Raw genomic sequence first — 20,004 nt, 5'->3', positions numbered from 1 at the left:
CCAGACATCACCCGTCCCCCCCGCGCTTCTCTCTCGCTCTCACATTCAACGAGAGACAGACATCAACACAGTTGTGCAGGGGGCTGGTGGGGGCATCCGCGGCCATGGAGGGAGCATCTCTGGAAATTGTGAAAGGTTTGTTCCCGTGGACTGTCGGCGTGCAGCAGTGAAAACTCATTTGAATCTGCTGGGGACTCGCAAGCTATTAAATGTATAATATGCAACATGTTCGTTGTTGTCACGGGGAAAGATCCGATGAATGCCTTAATTTGTGAAAAATGTATTGTACTTGATGCAACTAACGAAAGGATTATTACTCTTCATGAAGAAAAAAAAAATGTGACCAAGCGCCTTGAACTGAATAAGGATTCTATGAGAATATCAGCATCTTTAAATGCTTCCTATCAAAACGTCCAAGAGGATCATAATGGGACCTTCCTGGACTATGATCAATTTCCGCCACTGCACCCCTCTACTAGCTTGAACCAGAAAATGGCTGCTCACTGTTCGACTCCAGGTGAGCGTAAATGGATGCGGGTCAGAACCAGAAAGAAGGAGAATAATTGTTCTCGGCACGCCTACCTTCTTCCCCCGCGTCCGGATTTAAGACTTTCAAATCGCTTTGAGCCCCTGTACCAGCTGTCCTCTGTCAGGGGCTTGGATGTTCCCTCCATGGCTGTGGATGACCCTCCAGCTATCTCTCCCTGTCCGAGTCAATCAACTGCCTGGGCACAGCCTGGACCACGGCGGCCCCCCTCCACTGGGCCGTGCTCTCTGGATCAGAGCTCTGTCCCTTTGGTGGTTGTGGACTGCACGCAGCCGGCGTCAAAGCAGCCCTCTTCTCAGGTGAGTTCTGTGGCTCTGGCCACGCAATCTGCTTCGAGACACGGCAGAGGCCGGATCATTCCGGCGATTGTGATAGGGAGTTCGAGGGTGAGGCATATATCTCTACCTGGGGCAAAGATTTTGTGTTTTCCTGGGGCAAAAGTTCAGGATATCACAAGGTTGCTTCCCGAGGCTGTGAGTCAGTCACCGGGGGCTGATACTGTCATGGTTCATGTGGGATCAAATTACATTATGAAGGGCAGCTCAGAACAGCTGAATATGGATTTTAAATAACTGATTGGGTCTCTACTTGACACCAACAAACGCCCCATAATATCTGGCCCTCTGCCCTCCCTAAATCGTGGCATTGAACGATTCAGCAGACTTTTAGCCCTCCATAACTGGCTACGAGACTATTGCAGCTCTGTGGGTGTAACATTTATTGACAATGTAAATAACCTAATTTATGTCCCTCTTACTGCCCGGAATGCCTCTGCTGATCCTACAGCTATGAACCAGAGTACAGTGGCTTGCGAAAGTATTCACCCCCCTTGGCATTTTTTTTTTTTGTTGCCTTACAACCTGGAATTAAAATGGATTTTTGGGGGGTTTGTATCATTTGATTTACACAACATGCCTACCACTTTGAAGATGCAAAATATTTTTGGGTGTGAAACAAACAAGAAATAAGACAAAAAAACAGAAAACTTGAGCCTGCATAACTATTCACCCCCCCAAAGTCAATACTTTGTAGAGCCACCTTTTGCAGTAATTACAGCTGCATGTCTCTTGGGGTATGTCTCTATAACCTTGGCACATCTAGCCACTGGGATTTTTGCCCATTCTTCAAGGCAAAACTGCTCCAGCTCCTTCAAGTTGGATGGGTTCCGCTGGTGTACAGCAATCTTTAAATCATACCACAGATTCTCAATTGGATTGAGGTCTGGGCTTTGACTAGGCCATTCCAAGACATTTAAATGTTTCCCCTTAAACCACTCGAGTGTTGCTTTAGCAGTATGCTTAGGGTCATTGTCCTGCTGGAAGGTGAACCTCCGTCCCAGTCAATTTTTTTGAATTTTTGTAAACAAGTTATTTTTTTCATTTCAATTCAACAATTTGGACTATTTTGTGTATGTCCATTCAATTAAAAATCAATTTAAATGACAGGTTGTAATGCAACAAAATAGGAAAAACGCCAAGGGGGATGAATACTTTTGCAAGGCACTGTAATACTGTTCGCACTGAGGTGGTGTGCCCTAGTAGGAAGTCCACTGTGTGCAGCTCACCCAGGCACTAATAAAAATAACCTGAGTATGTCTACCTCTGCTAAGCTTCCCAGTAAAGCAAGAAAAATAATCAAGCATCCCAGAAAAGTGTTAAAAATAGCCCACGTTAACATATGTAGTTTAAGAAACAAGGTTCATGAAATCAATAATTTGCTATTAACAGATGACATTCATATTCTGACAATCTCTGAAACTCACTTAGATAATACCTTTGATGATACAGTGGTAGCAAAACAAGGTTACAACATTTACAGAAAATACATAAATGCCAATGGGGGCGGTGTTACATTTTACATTGACATTTTAGTCATTTAGCAGACACTCTTATCCAGAGCGACTTACAGTTAGTGAGTGCATACATTATTTTTTTATTTTTCATACTGGCCCCCCGTGGGAATCGAACCACAACCCTGGCGTTGCAAACGCCATGCTCTACCAACTGAGCTACATCCCTGCCGGCCATTCCCTCCCCTACCCTGGACGACGCTGGGCCAATTGTGCGCTGCCCCATGGGTCTCCCGGTCACGGCCGGCTACGACAGAGCCTGGATTCGAACCAGGATCTTTAGTGGCACAGCTAGCACTGCGATGCAGTGCCTTAGACCACTGCGCCACTCGGGAGAGTTGCGGTCTATATTCGGAACTAAATTCCTGTAAAGCTTAGAGAGGATCTCATGTTAAATACTGTTGAAGTAATATGGCTACAGGTTCACCTGCCTCACTTAAAGCCCATTCTGGTGAAAAGCTGATATAGACCACCAAGTGCTAACAGTCAGTATCTGGATGACGTGTGAAATGCTTGATAATATATGTGATATCAATAGAGAGGTATACTTTCTGGGTGATTTTAAATATTGACTGGCTTTCATCAGGCTGCCCACTCAAGAGAAAGCTTCAAACTGTAACTAGTGCCTGCAACCTGGTTCAGGTTATCAATCAACCTAACAGGGTAGTTAAAAACAGTATAGGAATGAAATCATCAACATATGTTGATCATATCTTTACTAATGCTGCAGAAATTTGTTTGAAAGCAGTATCCAAATCCATCGGAAAAACAAAGTTCCAAAGGCTGGGCCTAATATTGTGTATAAGAGGTCATACAATAAGTTCTGTAGTGATTCCTATGTTGTTGATGTGAAACATATGTGTTGGTCTATGGTGTGTAATGACGAGCAAACAGACGCTGCACTTGACACATTTATGAAATTGCTTATCCCAGTTACTAATAAGCATGCACCCAATAAGAAAATGACTGTAAAAACTGTTAAATCCCTGTGGATTGATGAGGAATTTAAAAATTGTATGGTTGAGAGGGACGAGGCAAAATAGATGGTAAATAGTTCTGGCTGTACAACCGATTGGCAAACGTACTGAAAATTGAGAAATCATGTGACTAAACTGAATAAAAAGAAGAAGAAACTACACTATGAAACAAAGATAAATGACATAAAGAAAGCACCTTAAATAACATTTTAGGCAAAAAGGCAAACTGATATTGCCAACTACTTTAATGATTTTTTCATTGGCAAGATTAGCAAACTTAGGCATGACATGCCAACAACAAACGCTGACACTACACATCCAAGTATATCTGACCAAATTATGAAAGACAAGCATTGTAATTTTGAAATCCATAAAGTAAGTGTGGAAGAGATGAAAAAAGTATTATTGTCGATCAACAATGACAAGCCACCAGGGTCTGACAACTTGGATGGAAAATTACTGAGGATAATAGCGGACGATATTGCCACTCCTATTTGCCATATCTTCAATTTAAGCCTACTAGAAAGTGTGTGCCCTCAGGCCTAGAGGGAAGCAAATGAGCCCCCTTAACCGACTCAAATAGCCGACCAATCAGCCTGTTACCAACCCTTAGTAAACTTTTGGAAAAAATGGTGTTTGACCAGATAAAATGCTATTTCACAGTAAACAAATTGACAACAGACTTTCAGCACGCTTATAGGGAAGGACATTCAACAAGCACAGCACTTACACAAATGACTGATGATTGGCTGAGAGAAATGTATGATAATAAGATTGTGGGGGCTGTTTTGTTAGACTTCAGTGTGGCTTTTGACATTATCGATCATAGTCAAAGGAAATGTATACAGTATCTATTATAAATACAATATATACACTACCGTTCAAAAGTTTGGGGTCACCTAGAAATGTCCTTGTTTTCGAAAGAAAAGCAATTTTTTGGTCCATTAAAATAACATCAAATTGATCAGAAATACAGTGTAGACATTGTTAATGTTGTAAATGGCTATTGTAGCTGGAAACGGCTGATTTTTTATGGAATATCTACATAGGCGTACAGAGGCCCATTATCAGCAACCATCAGTCCTGTGTTCCAATGGCACGTTGTGTTTGCTAATCCAAGTTGATCATTTTAAAAGGCTAATTGATCATTAGAAAACCCTTTTGCAATTATGTTAGCGCAGCTGAAAACTGTTGTGCTGATTAAAGAAGCAATAAAACTGGCCTTCTTGAGACTAGTTGAGTATCTGGAGCATCAGCAATTGTGGGTTCGATTACAGGCTCAGAATGGCCAGAAACAAATAACTTTCTTCTGAAACGCGTCACTCTATTCTTGTTCTGAGAAATGAAGGCTATTCCATGCGAGAAATTGCAAAGAAACTGAAGATCTCGTACAACGCTGTGTACTACTCCCTTCACAGAACAGCGCAAACTGGCTCTAACCAGAATAGAAAGTGGAGTGGGAGGCCCCGTTGCACAACTGAGCAAGAGGACAAATACATTAGTGTCTAGTTTGAGAAACAGGCACCTCACAGGTCCTCAACTGGCTGCTTCATTAAACAGTACCCGCAAAACACAAGAGGCGACTCCGGGATGCTGACCTTCTAGGCAGAGTTGCAAAGAACAAGCCAAATCTCAGACTGCCCATCTTAATCTTTTCTTTTTACAAGAATAGACTGACGAGTTTCAGAAGAAAGTTATTTGTTTCTAGCCATTTTGAGCCTGTAATCGAACCCACAATTGCTGATGCTCCAGATACTCAACTAGTCTCAAGAAGGCCAGTTTTATTGCTTCTTTAATCAGCACAACAGTTTTCAGCTGTGCTAACATAATTGCAAAATGATTTTCTAATGATCAATTAGCCTTTTAAAATGATAAACTTGGATTAGCAAACACAATGTGCCATTGGAACACAGGACTGATGGTTGCTGATAATGGGCCTCTGTACACCTATGTAGATATTCCATTAAAAATCAGCTGTTTCCAGCTACAATAGCCATTTACAACATTAACAATGTCTACTCTGTATTTCTGATCAATTTGATGTTATTTTAATGGACAATTTGTTTTATTTTCTTTCAAAAACAAGGACATTTCTAGGTGACCCCAAACTTTTGAACGGTAGTGTATATATATTACTTTTTTTTTTACTGCAACCGGCAACCACAGGAGGATTCAGGAGCCCACTCTCAATGAGTGTAGACAGCCTACTGCTGCCTGCTGCAACTCTGCTAATCATCAGATGGGGGGAGGAGAGGAGGTAGGGGCCCACGTGTGTAACTGGGGGGGCCCTGCCTTGATTGGGTAACTGATTAATAAAAAATAAAAAATAAAAATAAACTGCATAATAAATAAATGTGACTGGTCAATTGTGTGAGTCAGGGGCGGGGCCAAAGCCCAAAGGGGGCCCAAGAGGCTCTTTTTTTATTTGTATTACGTTGTTTTTGTTTTATCCAACCACAGGAGCCCGCTCTCAATGTTCAAAATACACCAGAGAGCATAATTTAGTCACAGAGGATCAACAGTTTCCAAAAACATTACTGTGGATTACATTTTATCACAAGCTCATACAGGCAGGGGCGGCCTGTTCAATAGGGCGATATGGGCGACGCACTGCCAAACGGGAAAAGGAAGGGATTTTTTTTCTAATCAATTATATCACGGCAACAGTAGTTATCAGTGTTGTAATCTATACGTCTGATCTGCCACAGTGCCACACTGCCACTAAATGTCGAATCAGGCTAAAGTCGTGCTTCAAATGGCTCCCCCCCCTTTTGGGGCGATTTCAGTCAGGTTGAAAATCGCCCAGAAGTCTGTAATAGACTCCCATGTAAAATCTATTTTTTTCAAATTTCAGAGCCTTCAATACAATCTCAATGGGTGTCTGTGGGCTTGCACTTACGCGCTTTCGTCATACGTTACGTAACCATGAACGTAACTGAGAAAAGAGTGGATTGTTTGAAAGAAGTTCCTTTTTGTCGGCGATTCGCGAACAAATGAAGATAAATTGGCAACGAAACAATTAGGACCTCCCAGACCAAATTTAATAATTCAACAGGTTTCTACTAAAGGCGGAAAGTCCTACACCCGAGGGATTTTCCAAAAATTGGTACGAACGAAAAAAAGACATTGCCACTCACTCAACTGGATGACGAGGGATACAGGCTAGCTGTCCGCCGCCACAACGATGAGGTTAGTGTTGATAATCACAAGTTTACTGGATGTGGATATGGTGTAATAAAGGCAGTTTATTCAGAGGTAAATATATCTGGAATCGCGTTCACGGACCCGTTCGTCAAACTCTTAGGGAGCTATAAATTAAGCCCCATTACTTACCATATCAGATAAGAGAAATTGCTGCAGCTACATATATTTTACATCCTGGCCCTACATAGTTCACTATTTGCATCACTTACCAAAATATTACATGTGGTCATATATGCTTGGAAAGTGGAGATGCCATAGAACGTCAAAAAAGTAAACATTGCTGGAGACACATTGCCGTTTTGGAGAAGACATCGCGTTTGCTAGCGAAGAGATTTGTTGTGGCAAATGAACTTGGGCTGGGAATTGCCAGGAACCTCACGATAAGATATATGCATCAGCATTGCGAGTCTCATGATTCTATACGTATTGCGATTCGATACTGTGATTTTATTGCGCACCATATGTCTGTTGCAGAGGGATCAGAAAGCCATGAGAACGAGTTTTGATCAGTCATGGAAATAAAAGTGCTGAAAACAAATTTGCTCCCAATGTGAAAAGATTGAGAACAAGCTATGAAGGAACAATAATGGTGTTTTGGTGCAGGTACAGCCAACTAGCGCTAAAATATTGCGATATTGTCAATACAGTATATCGTAAAGTATCACTATGTAACTCGATTTCTTTCACCCCAATCCCTCAAATTAACGGTAAATAACTGAATTGTTTGCCCCACATTTAGCTAAGATGATTAGCTAGCCAGCTAAAATGTTTTATTTAGTTAGCAGTCGCATCTACAATAGTTTACTGTCAATAACATGTCTCCAAAAATGACGTGGTGTCTCCAATTGTGTTGACATTTTACAATTGCAATGCGCATCCATGAGTATCCACTTTCTGTAGCTCAGCTGGTAGAGCATGGTGCTTGTAACGCCAAGGTAGTGGGTTCGATCCCCGGGACCACCCATACACAAAAATGTATGCACGCATGACTGTAAGTCGCTTTGGATAAAAGCGTCTGCTAAATGGCATATTATTATTATTATTATTATTATTATTATTATTATTATCTGAAGAGAGCCCCGAAACATTGTGTGCAGACATTTTATGCAATAAATGAAGTAGGTTCAATCTAGTAGTTCTGATCTTCTGATTGGTCCTGATGAGTTGGGCGAGGTCCCCTGCAGGCTACTGTCACTGTTGCATTGGCTCTGAGTCGGGTTCTCTGTCTTCAAATGTTCAGCCTAAGAGAGGGGATTTTTTGTGTGTGTGTGTGTGTGTGTGTGTGTGTGTGTGTTTAACAGTGATGATGTGTGTGTGTGTGTGTGTGTTTAACAGTGATGATGTGTGTGTGTGTGTGTTTGTGTGTGTGTGTGTCCTCAGAGCAAGAACTCGTGAGTTGGAAGAACTGAGAGGCCTATGGCGTGGGTGTTGTCCTTGGCCACCTGCTGACAAGGCTGACAAGATAGGACCCTTTTGTCCATTGTTATTGGATAGGAACAGAACTTATAACCAGCTCCTGACCTAAATAGATCTTAGCACAACATTTTACTCAACATATCATATTCCATATTCACTATAACAAATATATTTACTACGACATTAGCAAGAACCGCCACATCCTCAGCCGGCTAATCCAGTGTGTGAAGTTTTGCGGAGTGTTTGAGTTAGCTTTGCGAGGCAAAGATGAAACTGAGGGCTCCACCAACCCTGGTAAGCCAACACTTTTGAGATCAGTCAATAAATGCTTCTGGTATTGACTTATATGCTGCCCCTGTCTTCATGTTGTTGCTGGACATATCTTTTTTTAAATGTGTGTAGGTCACCTAAATCATCAGAAAAATTGCCCCTCCTGAGAATTTTTTCAGGAGCCGCCACTGCATACAGGTAACTGCCAAAATTAAGTAAACACCAACATAGCGTCTTAAAAGGGTTTTTGGCCACCACAAGCTGCCAGAACAGCTTCAATGCGCCTTGGCATAGATTCTACAAGTGGACCTAAACCATGCCAGGAAAATGCATCCCACACTATAACATACTATTTGTAGCCCTCTTTTACTCAAGTGTTTCCTTTATTTTGGCAGTTACCGGTTACCTACCGTCTGGCAGCATCCTCCCCAAATATAGGCTACAGCTTGTTGCATTGTGGCCATATACATATAATCCATAGAAGGGTCTTGTAACCTCTTACCCTGGCAATTTTACTGTTAAACATGGGTCCACTAGCAATGGATGCCAGTCCTGACTTGAATGGGAACTGCCATCTATGGATTATATTTCTATGGTTGGTTGCGGCTGTCGGTTTGCCTTTTGCAGATTTCAAAATACAATCGCGGTAAAAATGCACAGTTTTGGAAAGCAAATGCCTACTGCGGAAAAGAGAAGTGTGTGTGTGTGTGGTTGTGTGTGTGTGTGTATGTGTGTGGTTTTGTGTGTGTGTGTGTGTGTGTGTATGTGTGTGGTTGTGTGTGTGTGTGTGTGTGGGTTTGTGGTTGTGTATGTGGTTGTGTGTGTGTGTGTGTGTGTGTGTGTGTGTGTGTGTGTGTGTGTGCTATATAATGACAGATGGCTACGTTCCACTAGAGAGGTGTAGGCTACCTCCTGCATCCACTTGTGATAGCTGGCAGGTCAGGGGTACAATGACAAGCTGAGCGATGCTTTAAGTGTCACCTCACGCCTTCAACCCCACAGCAAGGCAAAAGTCTAGAGTTTCCTCTTAGACTGAATCACACACCTGGGTCCTGTTCAATAGGTACCGGGCAAAGAAAACGGACTGAAACAATTCGGGACTACATGAACTTGTCCAATAAGAAATGCTCAATTTTGCTCAAAACGTTGTTAAAAATCTGTAATGAACACTACTATGTGCTTTGTGCTGAATGACCTCAATTCCATTTTTAAATGTGAATCTAAAAATCCTCAGCATAACGTCAAAATAGCAACTGTCTGTGCGGTCTGAATTTGGCTGTTATTCTGATATACCCATCCCCAGAAGTCATCCTGTAATCTCTGGCTTTCACACTGTAATCTGTCACTCCATTCTCATTCACTGACAGCAGAGCAGCCATGGTGATTACGTAAACGGCTGGTTTTAGTTTACAATACTTTTAGTTTACATCTGAACCATATTTCATTCCCTGATGGTACAAATAAGTATGTGTGTTTGTGTGTGTTTGTGTGGAAGGAGTGTATCCTTTCCTTTCCTCACTGTGCAAGGTCGTTAGAGAGCTCAGTATCAATCCAAAGGACGACAGGCACTCTAGGAAATTAGCTCTACAGCCAGCATGGCCCACAGTGAGAGTGCACTACCCTGAGTCGAGATCAGGCCCAAAGTATCTGGGATCAAAACAAGGATCAAAACAGGGACTGTTTCTGCAGAGTCCATCCCGGTGGAGAATTTCCACAACAGCTACAAATCAGCTGTAAGCTTTATGGCATTTGGCAAAGTAAAGGAGTTTACACAATAAATGTATTTATTAATATTTTTCCGAATTAAACCATTTTATTCCCTTATGATGTTACAGGAGCAGATAATTGATCTGCCTTAGCGGTTCCACTTGCCTTATTTCACTCTCAATAGAAACTCTTTCTTGCTCTCTGGCTTTTCATGCTAGCAGCCCTCTGGTGACATCACATCTTAGGCTTCTGAAGCCTTCCAGTTTCAAATCAGTCATCACACCTGTAACCTTTTTTTTATTTTATTTTACTTTTTACCCCTTTTTCTCCCCAATTGGTAGTTACAGTCTTGTCCCATCGCTGCAACTCCCGTACGGACTCGGGAGAGGCGAAGGTCGAGAGCCATGCATCCTCCGAAACACGACCCTGCCAAGCCGTACTGCTTCTTGACACACTGCTCGCTTACACAGCCGCACCAATGCGTCAGAGGAAACACTGTACAACTGGCGACCGAAGTCAGCGTGCATGCACCCGGCCCGCCACAAGGAGTTGCTAGAACGCAATGGGACAAGGACATCCCAGCCGGCCAAACACTCCCCTAACCAATTGTGCGCCGCCTCATGGGTCTCCCGGTCGCGGCCGGCTGCGACACAGCCTGGGATCGAACCCGGGTCTGTAGTGATGCCTCAAGCACTGCGATGCAATGCCTTAGACTGCTGCGCCACTTGGGAGGCCAAATCAGCTACTTGAGAAGACAGTGGACTTTTATGTTAGAACCAAGCAAACTCGCATACTCACACTTTTCTATAGACTTACCACAGTGTTAGCATTAATGTACAAACTTAGGCTACTAAAACACATCCAGTACTGTAACTGTTTAAGTACATATTGGTATTAGTGTGTCTACAAATGCTGCCCGCTTACTGTTTCCCAAGAGGCCATGGGGCTCGGACTGCCTCCTCCCTGTCCGTCTGTCCGGCTCCTTCTTCTTCTTGCTCGCCCTCAGGCTCCCGAGTCGCTTCATGGGGCACGATGGGACACAAGTATAGTGTATAAACCCAAGTGGAACATATCCGACTAAATAGGAGTTATCGGATTCAATCAAGCCTGAACAAGACTCGATTCAAGCTTCAATGTTCCCCTTCTCACAGAATCCGCACTCCAAGATAATCTGATCCTAGCTCAGACCAGCCAGGTCAATCTTCTCCTTTAGGAGCTGTGCAAAACTGATCCAAGGACAGTACTGAGTAGTGACCGCCAAGCCACGTGGATGGTCCCAGGGGTACTCTCCAATATAGACAGTGTGAAGAGCCTGGAGACGTGAGCCAGCCAGATAGTTCACGGTAGAAACAGCTGAAGGAAGAGCAAGAAAGTAGCCAGCCAGCCAGGCTGAAAGCTTCAATCCCCAGAGGAGAGCTGGCCTCTCATAAAAACTTTCAGTAGCGATTCCTCTTAAACACACTTTTCAAGACAGAGAGTTCTGTCCTCCTTTCCCCTGGAGCTCCCTCACTCTCTCTTTCTCTCTCTCTCTCTCTATCTTCTTCTACCTCTCTCGCTTTCTCATTCTACATCCCTCTCTTTGAATCTTTGTTATCTCTGATCCAATTAGGCGTCCAGCAGCAATAGAGTCCCTGCTGCCGTAAACTATCAAGTGTTGTCTGCAGTGTGTCGTCCCTTTAAAATAGGCAGCATCACAGAGAGGCTGTAAAAGGAAACTAAACCCGCTCCCTCTCTCACACACACACACACACAAACACACTATTTTTCTCTGACAGTGATTGGCTCTGAGCAAAGCCCCCCCCTATCGCTTCTGCTCTCCTGTTATTCTGGAACTCTCCATCTCTCTCTCAACTTTCCTGCGTAGTGCTTTTCTGGCATGTGCCTGTGTTGACAGGTTCCTAGCAGTATAACGTGGTGGTTTTATTACAGAACTTCCTCTGCTGATTAAGAGTTCTACTATCAGGAGAGGAAATAAGATGGCTGTTCACTGATATGTGCTATTTTTCACAGACACACACACAGTCACACACACTAATGCATGGATTATGCCGATGCCCCACTAATGCACATCACTACCTGTAAGGTACAGACAGACCACAGATCAGTGTGAGAAAGGAAAGGTGTGCTGGGAACTACCTGGCTAGTCATACATAGCCAAAGGCCGGGTGGTCCCGAGGATTTTACCTTGAACAAGACCACCTGTGGAGATAATCTTGTTCAGGGAGATCATCACTAATAGCACTTTTGTAAAAACCCAAAGCTTTGGAGACATTAAGCATGACATAGTACCTCCTTTTCCATCCTCTGTTTAGTGTGTGTGTGAAAAGCAAAAGGTTGAGCATTCTGCATGGAAGAGCAGCACACTGCCTCAGAACTACTGTTCTATTCTCAGCTTCAGCTTGACTTGGTTTGTATGTACAGATATGCTATCTTTAATTTGACCCTGCTTCTCACTGCAGGTAAATAATCCTGCAGCAACAGGAAATGGGAATTATTATGTGGATTATAATTAATCTACATTTTTGTAGGGGTTGATACATTTTTCTTTAGGGCAAATCAAGTCTGAAATGTTTAAGTGGAAATTACAAACTTTACAACGCCTACAGTCCCACTGTGATGCCGCCTACAGTCCCACTGTGATGCCGCCTACAGTCCCACTGTGATGCCGCCTACAGTCCCACTGTGATGCCGCCTACAGTCCCACTGTGATGCCGCCTACAGTCCCACTGTGATGCCGCCTACAGTCCCACTGTGATGCCGCCTACAGTCCCACTGTGATGCCGCCTACAGTCCCACTGTGATGCCGCCTACAGTCCCACTGTGATGCCGCCTACAGTCCCACTGTGATGCCGCCTACAGTCCCACTGTGATGCCGCCTACAGTCCCACTGTGATGCCGGCGCGTTTTGGACATCTAACCCCTTTTAAAGATTGTGGGTTTGTACCATTGGATTTGTATATCTCTTCTGCATCCATTGATACCAACCATTAGTATGTGTGATTAACGGGGGCTGAGCTAGAGCTGTGTTTGTGAGACAAGGGTGGATCCCGAAGGGGTCTGGGGCGGTTCTTCTCATAAAAAATGTCTGAATGGTTTGAGCTACAAACTATTATGACCCATCGTGTAATCTATTTTGCTCTATGATGCTCACAAGCCACACAAGAGAAGGTAAGGAGTTATTCTACATAGAAGATCATAGGAAATCCCAATACATAGTGTCTATAATACTGTAATAAGCTCACATAGCTGCTGTCACAATCTCCAAACGCCACACAGTTGTCATTGACTAGTTGGACATTCATTTGCCACTGAGCAAACAATTGAAGTATTTACAACATTATTATACATTTAAAAAATCTGGTTTTTGCTTGACGTACCTTGACGTTTGTCAATAAGTCATGAATGCAATTGTTAATGTCAAATTATTTTGTGTTCTACTTGTAGCCCTTGTAGACAATCGTCCTGAAAATCGTCCTGAAAATGGTAAAACACTTCATTGTGAGGCTAAATATAAGGGCTTGACATGCACAAGTGGTTAACCTGTACGAGTGTGAGATGGAAATTTACTTTTTGCATATCCCAACTCCCCCTGAGAGTGGGGTCATGGCCAGGGATCAGCCATTATTGACGGCAACCCTGGAGCAATTAGTGTTAAATGCCTTGCTCAACGTTTACGTAATTTAGTGGACACTCTTAACCAGAGCAACTTACAGTAGTGAGTTCATAAATAGTCATACTTTTTTCATTCTGGTCCCCTCGGGGAGTCGAACTTGCAACCTTTCGGTTACTGGCCCAACGCTCTAACCGCTAGGCTACCAACCCCCCTCTGTACTTTGACAGGTTAAACATTAAATATACTACAATTTGCATTTCCTGCTGCGCAGTGATCAAATTAAGATAGCAGATCTGTAGGGAGCAGTGTTTTGTGAGGGAGTGATATTTATAGACTGTTGAGTCTTTCTTTGGAAAGTCTATGCTTGACTGAACACTGGCAGGTGCAGGGGCACGTGCGGGAGGGAGAGCCAATTGTTTCCGTCGACGCAGCAGTCGGTCCGGAAAACTCGGCAGGGGAGGAGCGACAACACAGAGCCGGTTGTATTGTACACACCATGGGCTAAGGAAGTCAGAGAATCAAGAGAATTATAAAGCAACAACAAAGCAAAACTGTAATAACACTATAATTGCAGAAAGCTCTTTATGCCTCCCTGGGAGCCAAAGTTCTAATTAGATTTGGCGACAAAGAGATCAGGAATAATCCCCCCCCAAAAATAGAATTATAGAGCAACAGGAGTACATGGTTCTTTGTTCCCATGGAGAATAGTTTGATAGGTTAATTAATATAATTAATATAGTCTACTCACTTATAATGCAGTTGTGTAATAGTACAAAACAAATAACAGTATACAGTGCATTCAGAAAGTATTCAGACCCCTTCCCTTTCCTACATTGTGTTACGTTACAGCCTTATTCTAAAATGGATTCAATAGTTTTTTCCCCTCATCAATCTACACACAATACCCCATAATGAGAAAGCAAAAACAGGTTTTTAGATTTTTTTGCAAATGTATTAAAAATAAAAAAACAGAAATACCTTATTTACATAAGTATTCAGACCCTTTGCTATGAGACTCGAAATTGAGCTCAGGTGAATCCTGTTTCCATTGATCATCCTTGAGATGTTTCTACAACTTGATTGGAGTCCACCTGTGGTAAATTCTATTGATTGGACATGATTTGGAAAGGCACACACCTGTCTATATAACACAGTTGACAGTGCATGTCAGAGAAAAAACCAAGCCATGAGGTCGAAGGAATTGTCCGTAGAGCTCCGAGACAGGATTGTGTCAAGGCACAGATCTGGGGGAGGGTACCAAAACATTTATGCAGCATTCTTAAATGGAAGAAGTTTAGAACCACCAAGAATCTTCCTAAAGCTGGCCGCCCGGCCAAACTCAGCAATCGGGGGAGAAGGGCCTTCATCCGGGAGGTGACCAAGAACCCGATGATCACTCTGACAGAGCTCCAGAGTTCCTCTGTGGAGATGGGAGAACCTTCCAGAAGGACAACCATCTCTGCAGCACTCCACCAATCAGGCCTTTATGGTAGAGTGGCCAGACGGAAGCCACTCCTCAGTAAAAGGCACATGACAGCCCGCTTGGAGTTTGCCAAAAGGCACCTAAAGGACTGTCAGACGCATGAGAAACAAGATTCTCTGGTCTGACGAAACCAAGATTGAACTCTTTGGCCTGAATGCCAAGCGTCATGTCTGGAGGAAACCTGGCACCATCCCTTTGGGCTCCCGAATGGCGCAGCGGTCTAAGGCACTGCATCTCAGTGCTTGAGGCGTCATTACAGACCCCCTGGTTCGATTCCAGGCTGTATCACAACCGGCCATGATTGGGAGTCCCATAGGGCGGCGCACAATTGGCCCAGCGTCGTCCGGGTTTGGCCAGTGTAAGCCGTCATTGTAAATACGAATTTGTTCTTAACTGACTTGCCTAGTTAAATAAAGGTTCAATAAAATAAATAAATAAAATGGTGTTGGCAGCATCATGCTGTGGGGATGTTTTTCAGCAGCAGGGACTGGGAGACTAGTCAGGATCGAGGGAAAGATGAACAATGCAAAGTACAGAAAGATCCTTGATGAAAACCTGCTCCAGAGCGCTCAGGACCTAAGACTGGGGTGAAGGTTCACCTTCAAACAGGACAACGACCCTAAGCACATAGCCAAGACAAAGCAGGAGTGGCTTCGGGACAAGTCTCTGAATGTCCTTGAAAGGCCCAGCCAGAGCCCGGAGTTGAACTTGATCAAACATCTCTGGAGAGACCTGTAAATAGCTGTGCAGGTGTGCCAAGCTTGTAACGTCATACCCAAGAATACTCGAGGCTGTAATCGCTGCCAAAGGTATTTCAACAAAGTACTGAGTAAAGGGTCTGAATACTTATGTAAATGTGATATTTCATCAAAAATGTCTAAAAACCTGTTTTTGCTTTGTCATTTTGTAATCAAAAATCTAATCAAACACTTCATGAGAACCCATGAGCTCATGTTGTGCAACATTTCTATAGGCTATGAAATTGCGTCAGAAAACAGAGTGTTGGCCCTCTATTAAAAAGAGTAGGATCCCATCAGCTTTCTATAGGCTAGACCTACTATATTTATTTCTCAACTTTCCGAATATTAAGCACATTGCTTCTCTTTACAACAGGAGTATAGCCTACCTGGCTTGTCATGAAAATGAACCACGGGAAAAGCGCCTCCATTTGTTATTTAAGTGCATAGATGACATGTATTTTTTCCCCCTGCCCCTGTTTCGAGACAGGTGCATGACCTAAATCAAAACAAATTTCACACTTACAGTATATTATTTAGTATATGTAAAGACAAGATTAAATCAAGAATAGTCTGATGGGTGACAGTATTAGCCTATCACTTGTGAATGATGTATTATCACTTGTGAACGATGTCCAGCGTGTGCAGTAAGGCAAGAAACAGCGCGTCTTTTTTCTGCGACTTTTTCAAATCATAGTCGCACACCTCATGTAGCCTAGCCCATAGGCCTATATGTTTTGATAAGGCTTGTATCACAACTAAAGTGGCCAAATAACTTCCGCTTTACAACGGGTGTAGAGCCTAACTGCATACATAAGCAGCGTGTGAGTTTCAAAAATGCATAAAAATGTAAATGCACCTTTATCATAAAAGCATTACATGCATAATCACATTTGCGGTCACTTTTGAGAATGGTGTTTTCCAGCTAATTGATTGCATTTTGGAACATTCGTGCTTATAGCCTACTGCCGTGTGCGAATTGCTGCACCTATAATGTGAAGAAATAGCCTAATAGTTTATCAACATTTTAAGCTAAACGTTCTGATCTGTTGCTTCAGCCTCATTGCTTAAAAAACATTGTTTGATGCTAATGGTTGTATTAATTTGGGATCTATCGCATCCACAACTGTCCCAGACTGTGTTTGGAATATTTATTTCTCCCACAGAATAGAATAGGTAAACTTTTGTACTATGGGGGATAGTAGATTGACATAGGCTAGTGCTTTTGCTGTTCGTTAGGCCTACTCATCTTGTTGGCTGACGAAAAGTAAATGTGGACAGTTCTTCCAATATCTTCAATATGCGCTTCGGAATTGGATAAGGACGTGCGCAGTTGCGTCCCCGATGTGTCTGTCTTCACTTGTAGCCTGTGAGAAAGACCCGATCATGTGACAGGCATTGGCTAATGATAATTTAGCTATCTGAGAGAGCCATGTGAGTGAGAGGTGCTTCAGAGCATGCAGCCGAGAGAAGGGAATTATAATTATTATATTCAGCCCAAGGGCACAACGGCCACTGGCCACAAAAGGCATGGATTTCTTTAGGGGACATTACGACCATACAAAGGGGATGCCGCCAGGAAATTCAAGGAATTATCAAGTGCTTGTCAAATTGTGAATGAGAGACTGATGAAGTGTGTACAGCCTGCGCAAAAAAACAAAGCAGAGCTCATGCCTTTCATGCAACTTGTTTCAAATCATCATTGGTCGCATCATGCAGCCTTAGAATGTATTAAAAATCAAAACATATAGCCCAACGTTTGCATCACGACTAAAGTTACATAAATAACTCTAAATTAAGCATATAGGAGTACCTGTTTCTTTGTTAACCGCTCAACACAGAATAGCCGCATGTGCGCATTCCCTGTCACGCCCTGACTCAGAGGACGCTTATATGTTGAGTCAGGGTGTGTATATTCCTTGTTGGTATTTTCTATGTTGTATTTTCTATGTTTATATCTAGTATGTCTAGATCTATGTTGGCCGGTGTGGTTCCCAATCAGAGGCAGCTGTCGCTCGTTGTCTCTGATTGGGGACCATACTTAGGCAGCCTATTGGCCCTAGTGGGTTGTGGGATCTTGTTCCGTGTGAGGTATGTTGTTTGTGTACCTTGGACTTCACATTTCGTTTCTTGTTTTGTCATTGTGTTTAATAGTCTAATAAACATGTATGCATATCACGCTGCGCCTTGGTCCGTCCCGTCCTTCAACGAACGTGACACTCCCTCAAATCATTTGGAGAAAATATCCTTTATATTTTATTCAGCTATGTTCAATTGTATTCTTCATACTATAAAATAATGCCACGGAATTCTAAGCAAATCTTGTCTGCTAAATGACCTAGTGTAGCCAACAGCCATATGGCATAGCCAGATCAGGGCCTAACATAAGGATAACTCAGAGTATGCTATTCTGTTCTTCTAAAATAGACTACATTTTCTTCATATCATGTTTCTTTAGAACTGTCTAAAATAAATAATGGATTTATTGTGAAGGTGTAGGCTATATTACATGGATTTTTTATACTTTTTTAAATGTAGATGTTCTAAAGGTCTGCATCAGTGGCTTGTAGGCTATGCATGGAAGCCAGGAGATGCTACATGTGTTTATGTTAATTAACAGTCAATTACCATGAGACCGGCAGTTATTTGCTTGACAATCACCGGCTGACAAAATTTCATGACCGCCACAGCCCTATACCTACATTATATTTTCATTCAGCTCAAAGAACACTGAATAGTAATTTCGCCTGATACCATCATCAAAGCATCATACAAAGTCAAGCCACTTCGATTGTTCAATTATTCAAAATATACATTAACATCTCCCTGGGATCATAAGGCCATTGATGCCCATTGTCACCCCAAAACTGCAACAGAGACAAAGTAAAATGGCTTGACTCTTCTTCAAAAGGCAGTGTTTGTCTGGCTTATATAATCAGAATGAAATAGGCTCTGATGGATCCCCTCTCATATCCATCATGTCCCTGTCTCTCCCCTGTTATTTCCTGTTTAGGGGGCACTAATGTGCTGGTTAATCTTTCAAACAACCTCATTTAAGTCAGAAAAAAAAGTGTTTTCCTGTGAACGGGGTTAAACTAATCCCTCCAAAAATCCTGTCCTGAGTCCTGACTTTTTGGAACTGAAATGCAATTAGGAGTCCAGGACAAAGAGAGAGGGGAAATAGGGTGAGAGGGTGCAAATGAGAAAGAGCAAACAAAATAGAGAGGTTGTGAGAGAGAGAGAGAGAGAGAGAGAGAGAGGTTGTGAGAGAGAGAGAGAGAGAGAGAGAGAGAGAGAGAGAGAGAGAGAGAGAGAGAGAGAGAGAGAGAGAGAGAGAGAGAGAGAGAGAGAGAGAGAGAGAGAGAGAGAGAGAGAGAGAGAGAGAGAGAGAGAGAGATTAGGAGTCCAGGACAAAGAGAGAGGGGAAATAGGGTGAGAGGGTGCAAATGAGAAAGAGCAAACAAAATAGAGAGGTTGTGAGAGAGAGAGAGAGAGAGAGAGAGAGAGGGTGTGAGAGAGAGAGAGAGAGAGAGAGAGAGAGAGAGAGAGAGAGAGAGAGAGAGAGAGAGAGAGAGAGAGAGAGAGAGAGAGAGAGAGAGAGAGAGAGAGAGAGAGAGGGGCAGAGAGAGCGATAGCAAACGAGATAGAAAGAGAGATTGTGAGAAATGTCCTTGACTTTGCCTGACCGCTTGGACATTTAGCTCAGAATGCTTTCAAGTACTGTTGTTACACATTCACCAGATAAAAGCACCGCGTCTGAGTTGTCTATCGCAGTTTCAGTTTGGTAACATTGTTGTTATTCTGTTCTTGTCATGTGAAGATTGTAGAGGGTATATGGACCACTCCTTTGTTTATGTGTGTGTGTTTTTATTAGAGCCCAACCGATATATCAGTTCACCAATATTATTGGCCGATATTGGCCTTTTACCGCTATATTGGTATCACCCGATAATTACACCGATAACCGATATTCAATAAATATGATGAAAAAAGGGAATCTCTTATCTGAACACTTGCGGACATTCTCTTGATGTGTCATTCATTTCACAATGTAAGAAATCAACATTTGAAGCATATTTCTTCGACATATGCTGTTTTGGATGGCAATTTATGAGAATACAGTGTGGAAAATGACTTAATTTTTGTTTGAACACACTCCAGAACAGCCTATACTAATAACTCTCCTGTTGACACTCCCTTA

The 20,004-nt window shown here is 42.7% G+C and overlaps 1 protein-coding gene across 3 annotated transcripts in view; it reads right to left on the bottom strand.

The window, feature by feature from the left end:
• prkag2a (protein kinase, AMP-activated, gamma 2 non-catalytic subunit a) overlaps window positions 1-20,004 on the bottom strand; it is a 203,637-nt gene that overhangs the window by 79,925 nt on the left and 103,708 nt on the right. Inside the window, exon 1 of one of the 3 annotated variants that reach the window (XM_041861845.1) lies at window positions 10,895-11,665. The exons of the other annotated variants lie outside the window; for them this stretch is intronic. Within the exon in view, the coding sequence (XP_041717779.1) occupies window positions 10,895-10,994 (100 nt within the window). The 5' untranslated portion in view covers window positions 10,995-11,665. Of the gene's footprint in view, window positions 1-10,894; window positions 11,666-20,004 lie in introns of those variants that run through there. 3 annotated transcript variants of the gene reach the window in all.

Source organism: Coregonus clupeaformis, chromosome 34 (assembly GCF_020615455.1).
Source record: "Coregonus clupeaformis isolate EN_2021a chromosome 34, ASM2061545v1, whole genome shotgun sequence".
NCBI classification, from domain to species: domain Eukaryota; kingdom Metazoa; phylum Chordata; class Actinopteri; order Salmoniformes; family Salmonidae; genus Coregonus; species Coregonus clupeaformis.
The sequence above is the reverse complement of the archived record's forward strand: the minus strand, read 5'-3'. Positions and strand labels throughout refer to the sequence as shown.